This window comes from Pteronotus mesoamericanus, unplaced genomic scaffold (genome assembly GCF_021234165.1).
Source record: "Pteronotus mesoamericanus isolate MK-2021 breed Mesoamerican mustached bat unplaced genomic scaffold, CSHL_Meso_final contig_32, whole genome shotgun sequence".
In the NCBI taxonomy this organism is placed as follows: domain Eukaryota; kingdom Metazoa; phylum Chordata; class Mammalia; order Chiroptera; family Mormoopidae; genus Pteronotus; species Pteronotus mesoamericanus.
In genome coordinates this window covers 8,275,846-8,290,262 of record NW_026555134.1, presented here as the reverse complement: position 1 = coordinate 8,290,262, position 14,417 = coordinate 8,275,846, and the positions used below count along the sequence as shown (strand labels likewise).

Genomic DNA, 14,417 nt, shown 5'->3' with positions numbered 1-14,417 from the left:
CCTGCTATCCTCCCAAACAGATCTATTTTCCACATCTTTGTAAACTGGCCCAATAATCCCCCTGCCTGGAGTGCTGTTCTCTCCTTTTTACTTTGCATCCAAATTCTCTTCAAGATTCTCCTGAAATGAGTCCTCCTCTTTAAATCCTTCTTTAGGAACTTCAAACACACCAGATACACTGAACCCTGAGCTTCTGCACTTCCGTGTTACTGATCTCTTTGGGCTTGTCCTTTTTGTCTCACTTGCCTACTAGTCTGTGAGCTCCCTGAGCGTTGAGCCTGGCATGCAGGTGTTTAATAAAAGAATGGGAAGTGAATGAAAGTAGAGTGCAGAAAAGGGAGCTATAAAGAAGGGAGGAAAATGTGTTGGGTTCTTTTAAAAAAGATTTAATCTTTAAGATACGGTATGGCACTGTTAAATATCCATATATTTTTGTTAAGTAATGGCTATTTTAAGAAGACCTATGGTGAGCACGAAAACGTTGGCAACAGAAAGAAAACGTTAGCGTAAAACATGCAAAGCCTTTCATAAGAAAGCAAGCTCTTAACTTTAAAGACAAAGTCACCTTTATGAGAATTTGATTCACTTTGTGTTTTATTCATTAGCAGAACCCATAGGAAAACAATAAAGGACTTTAAATGTGCTCTATAAAGTCGACTTTAGGAGTTTGCAAAGTTGTCATGCCTTTTAAAAATATCAATAATCACTAGAAAAAAATACAGAGACAAGATAACAAAAAGTTACAGAAGAGTGTATTATTCAGGACAGTAATTTTTGCTTTAAAACTGTAGATCAGAGCAATCTATTCATTGGATAAAATTTTCTTTGCTACAGTTTCCATTTTCCCACCACTGTAATTTTAGGGATGAAACACGGATTCATTTTGACCACTGTAATTTTTTGTTTGTCAAGTGTTTTAGGCTTAAGAAATTCAGGAGGTTTTGGTTTTGATTGCAGGGTCCACTCTAACTTGCCAGAGCACAAACACAGCTCAAAATGTTTTAAAAGTGTATTCATCCTAATAACTCCAGCAGAACGCAATTGCGAAAGACAATTACTAATGTTTTCCTTGGTGACTGGGATGTTTTTCCAGCTCTATTAAGCTACAATTGCCATACAACATCATGTGCGTTTAAAGTGTACAATGTGATGATTTGATATACTTATATATTGCAAAATTAACACCCTTCACTTCACGTAATTACCATTTTTTGTTGTTACGGTGAGACATTTAGATTCACTCTCTCAGCAACTTTCAAGAAAGCAATACAGACAGTATTGTTAGCTAAAGGCACCGTGCTATACATTAGATCCCTATCATTCATTCCTCTATAACTGGAAGTCTGTACTCTTTGACCAACATCTCTCATTTTCCCCACCCCCCAGAAAGCATCTGAATGTTTCTATGAGTTCAGCTTTTTTAGATTCTACATATAAGTGATACTATATTTGTCTTACTCTGATTCATTTCACTTAGCATAATGCTTTCAAGATTCATCCATGTTGTACAAAGGACAGGATTTTCTTTTTTATAACTGAATAATACCTCACTATGTATCTATACATATGTATATGTCACTTTCCATTTATCTGTTTATGAACACCTAAGTGATTTCCATATCTTGGCTATTGTGAATATTGCTACAATGAACATGGGGGTGTAATATCACTACAAGATAGTGATTTCATTTCATTTAGATAAATACCCAGAAGTAGGATTGCTGTATTATATGATGGTTCTAATTTTAATCTTTAAAGAAACCTTTCTACTGTCTTCCATACTGGCCATACCAATTTACAGTCCCAACAACACTGCACAATGATTCCCTTTTCACAACTCTCATCTTTTTGGTCTCAGCTGTTCTAACAAGTGTGAGGTGGCATCTTCTGCTTTTGATTTGCATTTCTCCATGAGTGCCAATATTGAGCACCTTTCATGTACTTATTGGGCTTTTGTATGTCTTCTTTGGAAAAATGCCTATTAAGGTTTTTTTACCCATTTTTAATCTAATTATTTGTATTTTGCTATTGAGATTTATGAGAGCCTTATATATTTTAGATACTAACTTACCAGATACGTGGTTTGCAAATATTTTCTTCCATTTTGTAGGTTGCTTTTTTGTTGTGTTGATCATTGAAATAGAAAAGAGAAGACTTACTGATCTGTGCATGAGGCTGTCCACATTATGCTAAAGTAATATGGGTACTATGAAGCTATGGAAAAGCCCATAAATTTGTGAGTTCATGAGATGATTACTGCTAATAATAATAAAAAATGTAATGGTCAGCTTTCTTTTGAAAGTAGTGCTGGCTGGCTTGCATGTTTCAAAAGATGATACAGCATAAAAACTGTTAAACTCTCAATCCTGCAGATCAGGAAGGTACAGAACACCTCCTTAAGGTATTCTTTAAAAACACCTCCTAAGCTCCTATACAGGAAAAGCATATGTGGGAAAGATGATTTACAATGCTGATGAGACTATTTTACAAGGACATTGATGAACAAAAATGTATAATGTAATAGGCATTTCTGCTAACAAAAATGGTGTGACCACAAGGTCATAAAAACATAACCCTGTATTTTCCCTAGGAGCTATATATTTACTAATTCAATGCTCATGGAGATTTTGTAGGAAACTACCACACATAACAGGAATCAACTATACATCATAAAAGTCTATAAATTGCTATGATTCATTGTGCCAGACTTTTCTGTTAAAGCAGAGGATAAGAATTATCTAAACATTCCTGACTTAATGCAATAGGGCAAGAAAGAGAACATACAATTATAAAGAAGAAATTGAAATTCTAATTATTTACAAATAATATTGTTACAGATCTCGAAATCCAATGTAATCAACTAAAAAGTTATTAAAAATTATATGTTCAATAATTTTTCCGGATATAAAGTAAATATAAATTTCAATATCATTTATTTACTTAAGCAATTATGTGTTAAGTAACAAAATAAAAACATGACTTGAAATATCAACAGAAAGGCAAAGATAAATAATTTTAACAAAATTAAGTTTCTCATCATTTTCAAAAATTCTATAAATCTTTACTAAGTCATTTAGGGAAGAAAAATGAATAATAGGGCAGATACATCATGTTAGTGACAGAAAGACAACTTATTAATTGGTTCTTAAGTTTATAGTTATTTTAATTAAAAACGTTTAATAAAATTCTTCTGAAATATCTCTGGAAGGATAAATGAGCAAGAATTGGTATGAACACTTTGAAAAGTAAAGAGTAATTCAGAGACAGAGCCTGTGGATTGAGTGGATAATCACAACTGCACAACCACAAAAAAACAATAATTACTTAAATGTGAGGACAGTAAAAATAGCAATGGATGTAACCGAAAATTCTCCTCTTTATTGTTTAAAATATGTTAATTTTGGCGTGCCCAGTGTGCATCTAACAGGCTCCTGCAGGGCTCCTGGAGGTCCATTGAGTCCGGGCTTTCCCCCGACTGGCCCCACGGCACCTTGTTGCTCTGTGCCTCTGCACTGCAGGCTGCCTTTTTAATCACAAATCATCAAGTTCGGTCTTTGGAGCTGACCCTATGCCTCCCTTTCTCCATCTCACAGCCTTCAGACCATTTCTCTCACCCACAGGGAACACGCTGCTTCTCTGTTTCTCACTGGCGCAGTCAGCTCCTGACCCGCAGCTTTCCTGTGAGCCTAAGGTCATCTGGGACGGCTTTCATTTTCCAAAATGTCCTAGCCTTTCAATTCATTTTTTTTCTCATCTCCATTAAATGTCTCCTTTTGTCAAAGAAAGTCTGTACCACAAAGAACTGAACAGACAAGGCAGGCTTTGTTCAATTCTACTGCATTAGGGATCCAGATTTTTTCCCATTGAGGTGAGAGATTGAACTCAAGTCCTTTGAAACAAAACACAGGAGAGTATTAAGCCTGGGGTGAGCAAGTGGAAAAGTTCTGGAGGACACTGGGGTTTAGGGTATTGGTCAATAGGATTGGGTCATCTGTATCTGTTAATTGGTACTTACGTTAGGTTTCTACCCTCCAACAGAGGCTGGGAGACAGGGTCTCCACCTTTCTGGACACTTATCTTTAAAAAGGACAGATCCCAAGTCCTTGAGAAAGACATTTCTGGGCTGTAAAACTGACAAGTGGTTGGAAGGAGATTTACATCTCAAAAGAGTACAGAGAGAATTTACAATTGGAAGTTTCCCAAAATAAATGCTCTCAGAAAATGGAGATCGAGGGTGTACAGTCAGGAAGAAATCTAAATTTTAGTCAAGCTGAAGAAAATGTTAAGGCCTTCTTCATGCTCTACTATAACTATAATTACAGCTAATTTTAGCTAAACTAGTTGTGCATTCAGGTGTAATGTCAGTTCAATGCGTTGGTACATGAACACTAGATGCCTCATAGCCCAGAAACAAACCTTTATTACAAGAGAGACCATGTTTCATGCAAATCATGGGAGGCTCACCCTATGCCTCAGAAGGGTACACACCCCTTATACTTGTGTAACTTCCTTCTCTATTTCTCTTTCTTATTCTGGAGGTTCTATTTTGTCTTAATATATTTGTATCTTAATATATATTCATTATCAGTCACATCTCTTCAACTGTAATATGAGAAAGATAATGCCCCATTTAAACACTAATCAGCTTGAAGGTCATGGAAGCCTTTTCCAGTGGGGAAGGGGAGGTGGCTGAAGGACTACCTTTTTACTTTCCTGTATTTCTTATTGAAATGGAAAATCTGTAGTAGTAGCACCAAAGTAAGAGACAGGAAGAACCTTGGCTTTAACAAGTGTTGCTCTGGTATCTCCATCTTACTTGAAATTGCTCATTGCATTGAAGTGCCATCAGGGATAAAGCTTGTGCATTGGTTTCAATTCTCAAATAATGGATTCTTCTTAGCTACAAACTAGCAACTTTGCTACTCTTCAATTATTATTCTTTTCCAGGCTGTGACAAAGACATGCTGATCAACATTCTAACTCAACGCTGTAACACACAAAGGCTGATGATTGCAGAAGCATACCAGAGCATGTATGGCCGGGTAAGTTCTCTTCATCTTGACTGTAATTTTAGGGCAAATGCCTGAGAACTGAAAACATTCTCAAAGAACAGGTACTGGTCTTTTCAGTCTCACAGGTGACAAAGATTTCAGACATCACAGTATTAGGTATCAGAAACAGTTCCTATGACTCTAGCATGCTTCAAGGAATACAAGAAAGATATATCATCAAATATATCCATGTGCGAGCTATGTTCACACTCACAGTGACTCCACCAGTCTTTTCTCAAATATCATTCAGCTTCATAAAATGAAAGTTCTGCTAGCCTTACCTAGTTGGTCCAATTAGGCTATACATGTCACGCTGGGAATACCCGTGTCAAGCTTTAGGGAAGGCATAGGAAGAACTAATAATGATCACAAGGTCAAAAAGCAAGATCTTTTCCTGCAAGTTTCCACATGTCCCCACCTAACTCTCAACCAAAGTGAATTCTCTACTAGTTCTTCCCTTAACAGCATGCGGTTACAGAGATCATTTAAAAAGAATGGCAGTTAAAAATAGTTCAAGGCAACAATACTCTCCATAGTGTTTTAATGTAATCACATTCTAATTTCAAGCAAGTACCATTAAAGATTCCTTTCTTTTGTTATGCATTTAAAACACAGATTCAGAACAAAAACTGTTCAGGTCAAAAGAACCTGAAATATCAATTACTTTGTCGACTGAGCATTGTCAGTGAAACACTATCATGAAACTCTTCTCTATAGAGTTAGTCCATATAAATTTACCTCCTGTAGAAACCTCAGTCTTTGAACTATAATACCTAAAGTAAAGGAAAACACTCTGTTTTAGAATGAATTAATTATCCAAAAAGCCACGAATACTAGTTGAAATTAGTTGAATTAGGCCGTAGAGGGAAATCTATTATTATTTTTTTAATCCAGGTGAAACTGTTACCTTATGTTCCTCTGACACAGAGCTAGTTTTCTTTTGAAAGAAAATGTAAAAACCATAAAAGTGGAAGCATTACTAATCTCATATTTTTTTTAATATACATACTGATATGACAGGTCACCTTTAAGTGACTTTTTTGTAACCAAAAGACTAACATACATTTTTGCTTTTTACACATCAGGTAAATTAGGTTGAAGCATTACTTTCTCAATCTCAACAATATTATATTACAACAGATTAAAATGATCAAGAAATGAGATACTCATTCAAGGAATGTAAAACCCATTAAACATTTACACTCCAGTGGAGCACTTTCACTGTATGTATAAGGCCTCAAAGTTTGTTAGATTCTCACTTTTGCTGAATAATCCATACCGTGTGGGAAAGCGTGACTACTCCACTAAATTATACCCACGGGAAGATAGGAAATCATGCTGGCCCCTTGCCTCTGAGATACGCTTGTCATGAAATCAGTTACCATGTCTCGTAAATCCCCTTCCCTCTCACAGGCCTCTCCTTTTCCCTCACTCCCACAGGCTTGACTTAGGCCTTCATCATTGGGGGCCAGACTAGCGGTGAGCCTGTTAGCTGATAGCTGCTATTCCCAGTTTCATCCCACCCTGGTCAATCCTCACTGGAGCCACAGTGATTCCCAATCTAAACTTACACTTCTCGCTTCAATCCCGAATCTTTACCTTATTTCTAACAAATATCCTTATGCCCAAGGAATAAACCCGACTGCCTGTCCAGGGCACACAAAGCCTTGCCTGCTTTGTTTCTGCCCTCTGTCCTCCGCTCTCTCCCTTTTCTTCACACCCCCTCAAGGCCAGCCAATGAGAACTACTTGTAGTTCTACCAGCTAACCATTCCTACTCCTTCCCCTTTCGTCACGGTGTTTCATGTAGCTTCAATGGCCTGATTCTCCACTCCACATGCTGCATGCCCACTCATCTTCCCAGGCACTGGACGTTTTCCTCACACCACTACTCCTCAAAAAGAGTGGCACAGACTTGTGCTGCTACTGCATCCTTTATGTAACTTTCCCTTGGTACCCAATGACACATTATAGGCTTTTTATATCTGTTTCTGTATATCAGAGCGTAAATTCTTGAAAGCTGGAATACATCTTGTTCATCGCTGGAGTTCAGCACAAATGGTCTGTCTCGTATGTCAAGATCGCTTCAGTAATGTTTGTTGAATGACAATGTGAAGGCATAGGTAATTGCACCTCCTCCCGTAATATGCAATAAGGTTTGGGCTGCTCTTGGAAACCCCCCCCCGGGCATGCTCACTCTCCGCTCTGGGCTAGGGGCTCCCTGCTAGGCTTCCAGAGCTCCCTGGGTATTATGCTACCCCAGCCTTGCTACACTGAGTAGTGTCAGCTATCTGTTATCCCTTGCTGACTAGGCTATAATCTTCTGGGAAATCAGGGACTGTGTTATTTGCTGCAGAGCTCAGGCCGGGGCCTCACACAGAAGAAGCACTGTACTTTTAGAATAAGGAAATCTCAGGAATTATATTCTGCCTTTGTGCTTTAAAAAAAGGAAAAAGAAAAACACCGCTTTATTAGCCACTTTATAGTTAAAATGAATATTCATAGATTACTTCAATTTCTCTTTTCCCTCATTCAAGCAGCTCCCAGGTTCAGCCACCTGCCCCCCCCTCCGCCCCCACCACCCCGCTGCTCACTTCCAGAATTCCTGCTTCTGTTTTACCAAGGCGTGTCATCTGATAGCTCTCCCATTCTGGGGCAAGAGTTTATAGATTTCCTGTATCTTAATCATGGATATTTTTATTTTTTATTGACATGGGTAATCCAGACTTGACAGACTTATTTTCTTAGCTACAGAGTTGAGTGCAATTCTAGGCCTGCTCCACAAATACTCGTGATTTAATATTTAACATCAGTGAAGAACTGCCGAATTCCGTCAACAACTTTGCCTCATCCAAAGCAGAAGGTGATCCCTAGACTCAAATGAAAAGCCCTGTGGAATGCCTCTGACTGACATATTTATCAATATCATTAATGAGGTCACTCTGATCCTCCACACCAAAGAAAGTGCTATTCTATTGACAGTGCAGTGAAAGCAAAGGAACAATGAGATGCCTCTGAGGCTGGGGAGAGAGCCTACCCATGCCCGATAATGAAGGAGTTCAAATTCAGCATTGAAGCAATTGGTTTTCCCAGTTTTCATTTAAAATAGGGGTGATCAGCTCTGAAACATCCTGGCATCTGGACTTCATTAACCCTATGGTATTGGTCATGTAATTTAGCAAAGGGACTGACTTGCCCCAAATCACACAAAACGAGAACTTGCACCAAGGTTATCTGACTCTTAATCGAGTCTGCCAAAGCTTCTCAATAAGGCCTGTTGTTCCCAACTGAATAAACACCAGACTTCACGACGCTGATATCTGTATTGCTAAGTCCCTCATATCCTTCAAAGCTTTACCCAATGTCAGCTACTCAACAGGGCCTAATCTGATTCCCCTTTTTAAACTGTCACCCATCCCAAAGCCTATACTAGTACTCCATATTTGTTTTACCTGCTCTTTTGCTTATTGGCTTCTAACACATCACATAATTTACTAACATATTATAATTAATATTTAGTTTGCCACCCCCCTCTAGAACACAAGCCCAAGAAGGAAAAGAGCCTTTCTTTTGATCACTAATATGTCCCCAGCATTTACAACAGTGGCAGGCTCTTAACTGGCATTACAGACTGAAAAGTGTCTCCTCAATATTTATATGTGGAGGCCCTAACCCCCAGTGTGACTGTTTGGAAATAGGGTCTTTAAGGAGATGATTAGGGTTAAATAAGGTCATAAAGGTGGGGTCCTAATCCAATAGGACTAGTGTCCTTTTAAGAAGAGGAAAAGATACCAGGGGTACACACACAAAGGAAAGGCCGTGTGAGGACACAAGGAGGCCAGCTCTAAGCCAGGAAACGAGGCCTCACTAGAAACCAACCCTGCTGGTACCTTAGTCTTGGACTTCTAGACTCTAGACTGTTAGGAAATAATTTTCCATAGTTTAAACCACACAGTCCATGGTATCGTGTTATGGCAGCCCAAGCAGACTAAAGCAGTTGTTACTCGATAAGGAGTTGTGATTGTATGAAGAGTTCAAGTGTTCCATGTTCTCATGACTTTTCCCCCCATCACCTATCATCTTCATGGTTAAAAACACAGATCTTGAAGTATCAACACACTTAGGAAGTGCTGGCTAGAAAACTAACATATCTACTTTGGAGGTAGAATCTCACTAGTACCAGTAATAGGTTTGTATCATCTCTATCCTCACTTTTAGTTTGGAAGTGATGGGGTAGGTATAGTTTTATCCTCAAAAGCTGAATGGTATACATTTTATCACAGATCAATTTTATAAGCATGAATTAAATCATTTAAAATGGCACAACTACCTTATCTTTCAAATATATCATGGGTTAAATAAACTCCTTCTGGTGAAACTGAGAACTTAACTATCAAAAGAAATAACTTTTTTCCAAAAAGGTTTTCTATATAATCAAAGTTTTATAAATCGAGTAAACCCCCTGTGAATTTTTGCTACATCTTGAACAATTATTTCTCTTTGAAATAACATATACAATCTCTGCCACAGAGGGAGGGATGAGGGTGGGAAGAAAGGAGGGAGGAAGAAAATTCGATATTCATAAAGCCAGGCTGCATTAGGCTTCAAAATACTCTTTAAAGCCATTCTGTAAATTTACACTCCCACATGCAGTGTATAACAATTCTCATTTCCTTTAAATTCTCATAAAACTTCTTAGGTTTTGACCACTCTTATGGATGTAAATGGAATCTCACTGTGGTTTTAACTTGCATTTTCCCTAATAACATGTAATGCTGAGCACCTTTCCATAGGTTTCTTTTACATTCTGGTTTGTACTTCTTTTAAGTTAACTCTTTATATTCTTTGTGTATTTTTTGTTCAGCAGCCTGCAATTTATTTATTAGTTTGTAGTTATTTATATAAACAGGACCTTAGTCATGTCTTATGGATGGAGACCGAAAATACTTTCTTCAAGCATATGGATTCATTTCACACTATGTTGTTAATCTTGTGTCAAGAAATATGATGGGTATTAGGCGATAATATGTTTACAAGGTAGCAAGCTACCCAGCCAAGGTGACGCCGATACAGATGGAACTAGGAGACTCCTGAGTCAAAGACAAAGACATTCATAGTAGTAGGGGTGGCCAGACTATCAGAATTTTTGTATCAGCTTCCCTAGCCTCAGTCCCACAGGTCACTGCAAACATGACCAGAGAACACCCGCACATGAAGCTCTTGCACTGACGAAGAAAAACCATGAGGATAGAAACTTGAATCACTTGTGATGGGCAAAATGCATAATGAGACACTAGCTCTACCCGCCAATGCTACCCACTATACAAATATCCTTGGAAGGGTAATGCGGAACAAAGACCTGCCAGTGGTTCACTCAGCAGAACATTCAGAAACATGAAAACTATAGAAAATTGTCTCTCAACAATATCACCCGTCATTTCTATGCCCCTTACACTACTGACATTTTTTTTCTGAGTACACCAACCCCAAAGCCACTTCTATGATTCTTACCAACAAAAGCTGAGACTAAATCCATCAACTTGTCTCACACAGCATTTAATTATCAAAGGACTCCAAGAAGCAGGGGGAGGTCAATTGGCAGTATTGATCCCAACCATGCCCCCATGGGAGCCTGGACCCAATGAGTTGAACAAATCCCATAAATCATCAGGGCCTATTTTTTTAAAAAACTGAGTGACTTTCTCTTTTGGATTTAGTAATGACCTTTCCACTTGGTCTGAAGTTTTCATCTAGATACAGCAGGATGTATTAGCAGTGGCACAGACTTTACCTTGGCCTACAAAGAGGAAGTCCAGGGCCAGTCCATCATCCATAACAATTTGGCCGGCGAATTGAGGCTGTCCTGAAAACCTGCTAGGTCCAAAGTTGTGTGACTCCACAGTCCCTCCCTAGAGGCCAATGTGGTTGTTTTTACTGTGCTGCTAGAAAATTATCATTATTCTAGTAGTTGTAACTTTGCCATTTTTCCTATTAGCTCCAAATCACTCTCAGAACTTTCTTTTGGAATGGTCAGGTGCAGGAGGGACAAAGGCATTTAAATAAAACTTGAAGAAAGTCATTATGTCCCACATACTGTCAGTGTATTCAACCAAGCAACCATTATCTTTATGACCCAGAATTATAAGTGTCCAGGGATAAGCTGGGCGGCTGAACCAAAACTGTCTGAAGTCCTGTTCCCACTTTTGGTTAGACTGCCACCCACAGAGTACACCAACCAGTACACCCTGAGGTTGACGATTTAGGAGAAGGAATCATCATGCCCAGGAACGGTTAGGGAAGAATCCCAAATTTTCAAAATGTGTCTACATAGCTAAAGGAAAATTGTTTCTCTCTACATTTACACAAATTCAACACTTCACTTCTGACACCAACTGTGTGGAATTCTTCTCCTTAAATTAAACAATTTTCATACTAACTACCCAGAGTTACCACAGGCCTCAAAGGTTAAGGCCTCAGTCTCACAAAACTGCATCCCACTTCAGATGCCAAATGAAAGTCCCAAGCTGTTGCCTGCACTTCTGACTGACTGGCTATAAATCAGGGGCTCCCACAACCCTCTCCATGGGTTTGATAATTTGCTAGAATGGCTCAGAAGTGCAAACTCAGGAAAGGGTTAACGATTACTGGTTTATTATAAAGGAGACAACTCGGGAAGAGCTGAGTGGACGAGATGGACAGGGCAAAGTGTATGGGAAAGGGTGCAGAGCTCCTGTGTCACCTCCAGGCATGTCATCTTCCCAGCACCTTGATGTGTTCGCCCACCTAGAAGCACCCCATGCCTCTTAAGTTAGAGTTCTTATGAGGCTTCATCACATAGGCATGATTGATTAACTCATTGGTCATTGGTGAATAAGTCAGTCACCAGCTATTCTCTCCTCCCTAAAGCTCAGGAGTAGGGCTGAGAGTTTCTATGGCACCCAGCCCCCTTCCTCTCATTAGCATAAACTCAGGTATGGTTGAAAGGGGCATATCATAAATAACAAAAGACACTACTCTCATTACTGTCACTCAGAAAATTATAAGGTTTCAGGAGCTCTATTTCCAGAAGTGAAGACCAAATATATATAGTGATAATTATATCACAGTAACTCTCCACCTTCATCATCATCATTAGTTAGAATGGACGAGTGCATTCAGGACCAAAATACCCACAAAGCTGTGTACATCAGATGGAGCTCAAGGAGACAGTCAGAAATCTTACTGAGTCCATCAATTATCGCCAATACCAGACGCCTATGAATGGTGGTGAGCATGGAAGATTCATCAAATATCTTGACTATCAGTCTATTGTTGAGTGGCTTCTGTAGTAAAAACTGTACAGGATAAGACTGCAAGTAGTCTGGAAAGCTAAATACATGACATGACACAGAATCATTTTAAGGACCATAATGGTATGTCCAGAATAAGCTAGCTGGAGAGAACTGGAAGCACTGTAACTTGAAAAAGTGTCAATAGTTGTGAGCCAACTAGCAGCCCTAAGAGGGGATCTAAGACTGGTGAAGCCCATCTGAAAGGGCTGTGCAGGAGCAATGCCCTTTGAACTTTGACTGCCTTCACCATGAATGAAGCAAGGCAACTTCTGACTGTGGACACAAAGCTGACAAGCAGTGGTAACCTTGGCACTAGCTACACAGAATATTTTGTGCATGCCCAGATTATAATGGGGCATGTGCTGTGATGTGCACTATGATGGTGGATCCAGGTACAATCTGGCCACCGCAGGCTTGATCAGCAGCTGGGCACCAGGTGGTATCATCCAGGAATAAGCCCTTGCAGTGGACATCTATAAGAATGACAGAAAAATTCCTACTAGTAGCCATAGTATGTTTCCACAGACTACCGTCTCAAAGAAACCCCCTCTTCATATGCAATCTGTACTTTTCCAAGCATTAAAACAAAGAGATAGGTCTAACAGCCCAAGACTGGGTAAAAAGGTAAAAAATTTATCAAGGGGAGCACTGGCCAGAACTATGAGAACAGCCTTGATTTCTGCCCATAGAGCAAAAATCACCCATTCTTGGTTCTACACAGCTGTTACTGAGTTGAAGAGTCACAGCAGCCCAGTGGACACCCTCTGGTTTCAGTGTTTTCTGAACCATCAGTGAACCAGGTCAAGTCATGTGGGGCAACTGATTAAAGTCACCATTGATTCAGTAGCTTGTTTGAAGCCCAAAGTGGGAGTTAAAGGTTTTCTTTAAAAAAAATAACTGCCATTTTTTTTTTCATGTAAAGCCATGATGCTCCTGGGGCCAGAAGAGCCGTTTCCTTTAGTGTGCCATGTCCATTTGACAAGTGAGCCTTGATTTCTTCCCCTGTTGCTAGTCACTGAGTCCCAGTTTTCTCTCCAAAATGGGACTATTAGGCAAAAGAGTCACCAACCTCCATACGTCAGGCATTTGATTTCTAAAAGAGTTCAGTAGCAAAGCAATAACTGATTTTCAAAAGTGATGTACCTGGAAGTCATACATGGAAGGCAACAAGTTTGAAACACCAAGGGGAACTTTTGAGAAGCTTCCACCTCTTGCCAGAGGTTCCCATCCACAAAGCACGTGTCATAGAGACTTGTAACAGAAAGTGACCATTGGGGTTACAGAGCCTTCCCATATGTAGCTAAAAGTAAAAGCACCTTCTATGTGTGGTTCTTTTCCTATCAAGGGCATCCCCTTTGGTACTTACAAGCACTCACAGTAGAAACAAATAACATAAACATCAACTACATTCCACAACAGAAGTTATGTTAGAACAGTGAATCAGCCCAAAGGCGCCCAATCACAAGCTCCTTTAGCTTCCCCTCTTCCACTGCAAACCTTGCTCACAGCCATCATCTGAATTTGGGTGTTCTCCCAATTCAAACAGTGGGTCCACACAGAATGATGAGTTTGTAGCTGTATCGAACAAGTTCATAAAAAAACTTGAGTTCTTCTCCTCCTGAGAGTCCCTTTACATGATCGGACAAGTGTGAATGGCCTTTGGTTTGCAATGGGACAGCTTCTTTGGTCCCACTCCTATTTATTTCTCTCCCAGCAGAGGTCGGGGTAGAAGGGAGGGAAAGACTTGAAGGGACAGAAAAGATCAGTATCAATAAGCAAGATACTTATTTTCTTGGTGTTTGCTGTATGCATCTTAATCAAATGAACTTTGATGTTTTGGTCCTACACAAAGTCCTATATCAGACAGCAAGTTCATCATGGCAGATACCGTATGTTTCAGCTCTGCATACTCTCAGTTCAGTGGCCACAGACGTGAAGCTGATTTGGAGTTGGCTCATACTTGGGAAGTTTTTAAAATAGATTTGTCTTTGAAGTGGACTCTGTAGCATTTGCGGCTCTGTCTTCAAAATGGCATC

General features: G+C 39.4%; 1 protein-coding gene across 1 annotated transcript in view; it reads left to right on the top strand.

Moving 5' to 3' along the window:
- Nucleotides 1-14,417, top strand: part of ANXA10 (annexin A10) — a 43,761-nt gene that overhangs the window by 3,513 nt on the left and 25,831 nt on the right. The window contains exon 3 of the mRNA XM_054575978.1: nt 4,948-5,042. Coding sequence (XP_054431953.1) covers nt 4,948-5,042 — 95 coding nt within the window. The remainder of the gene's footprint in view (nt 1-4,947; nt 5,043-14,417) is intronic.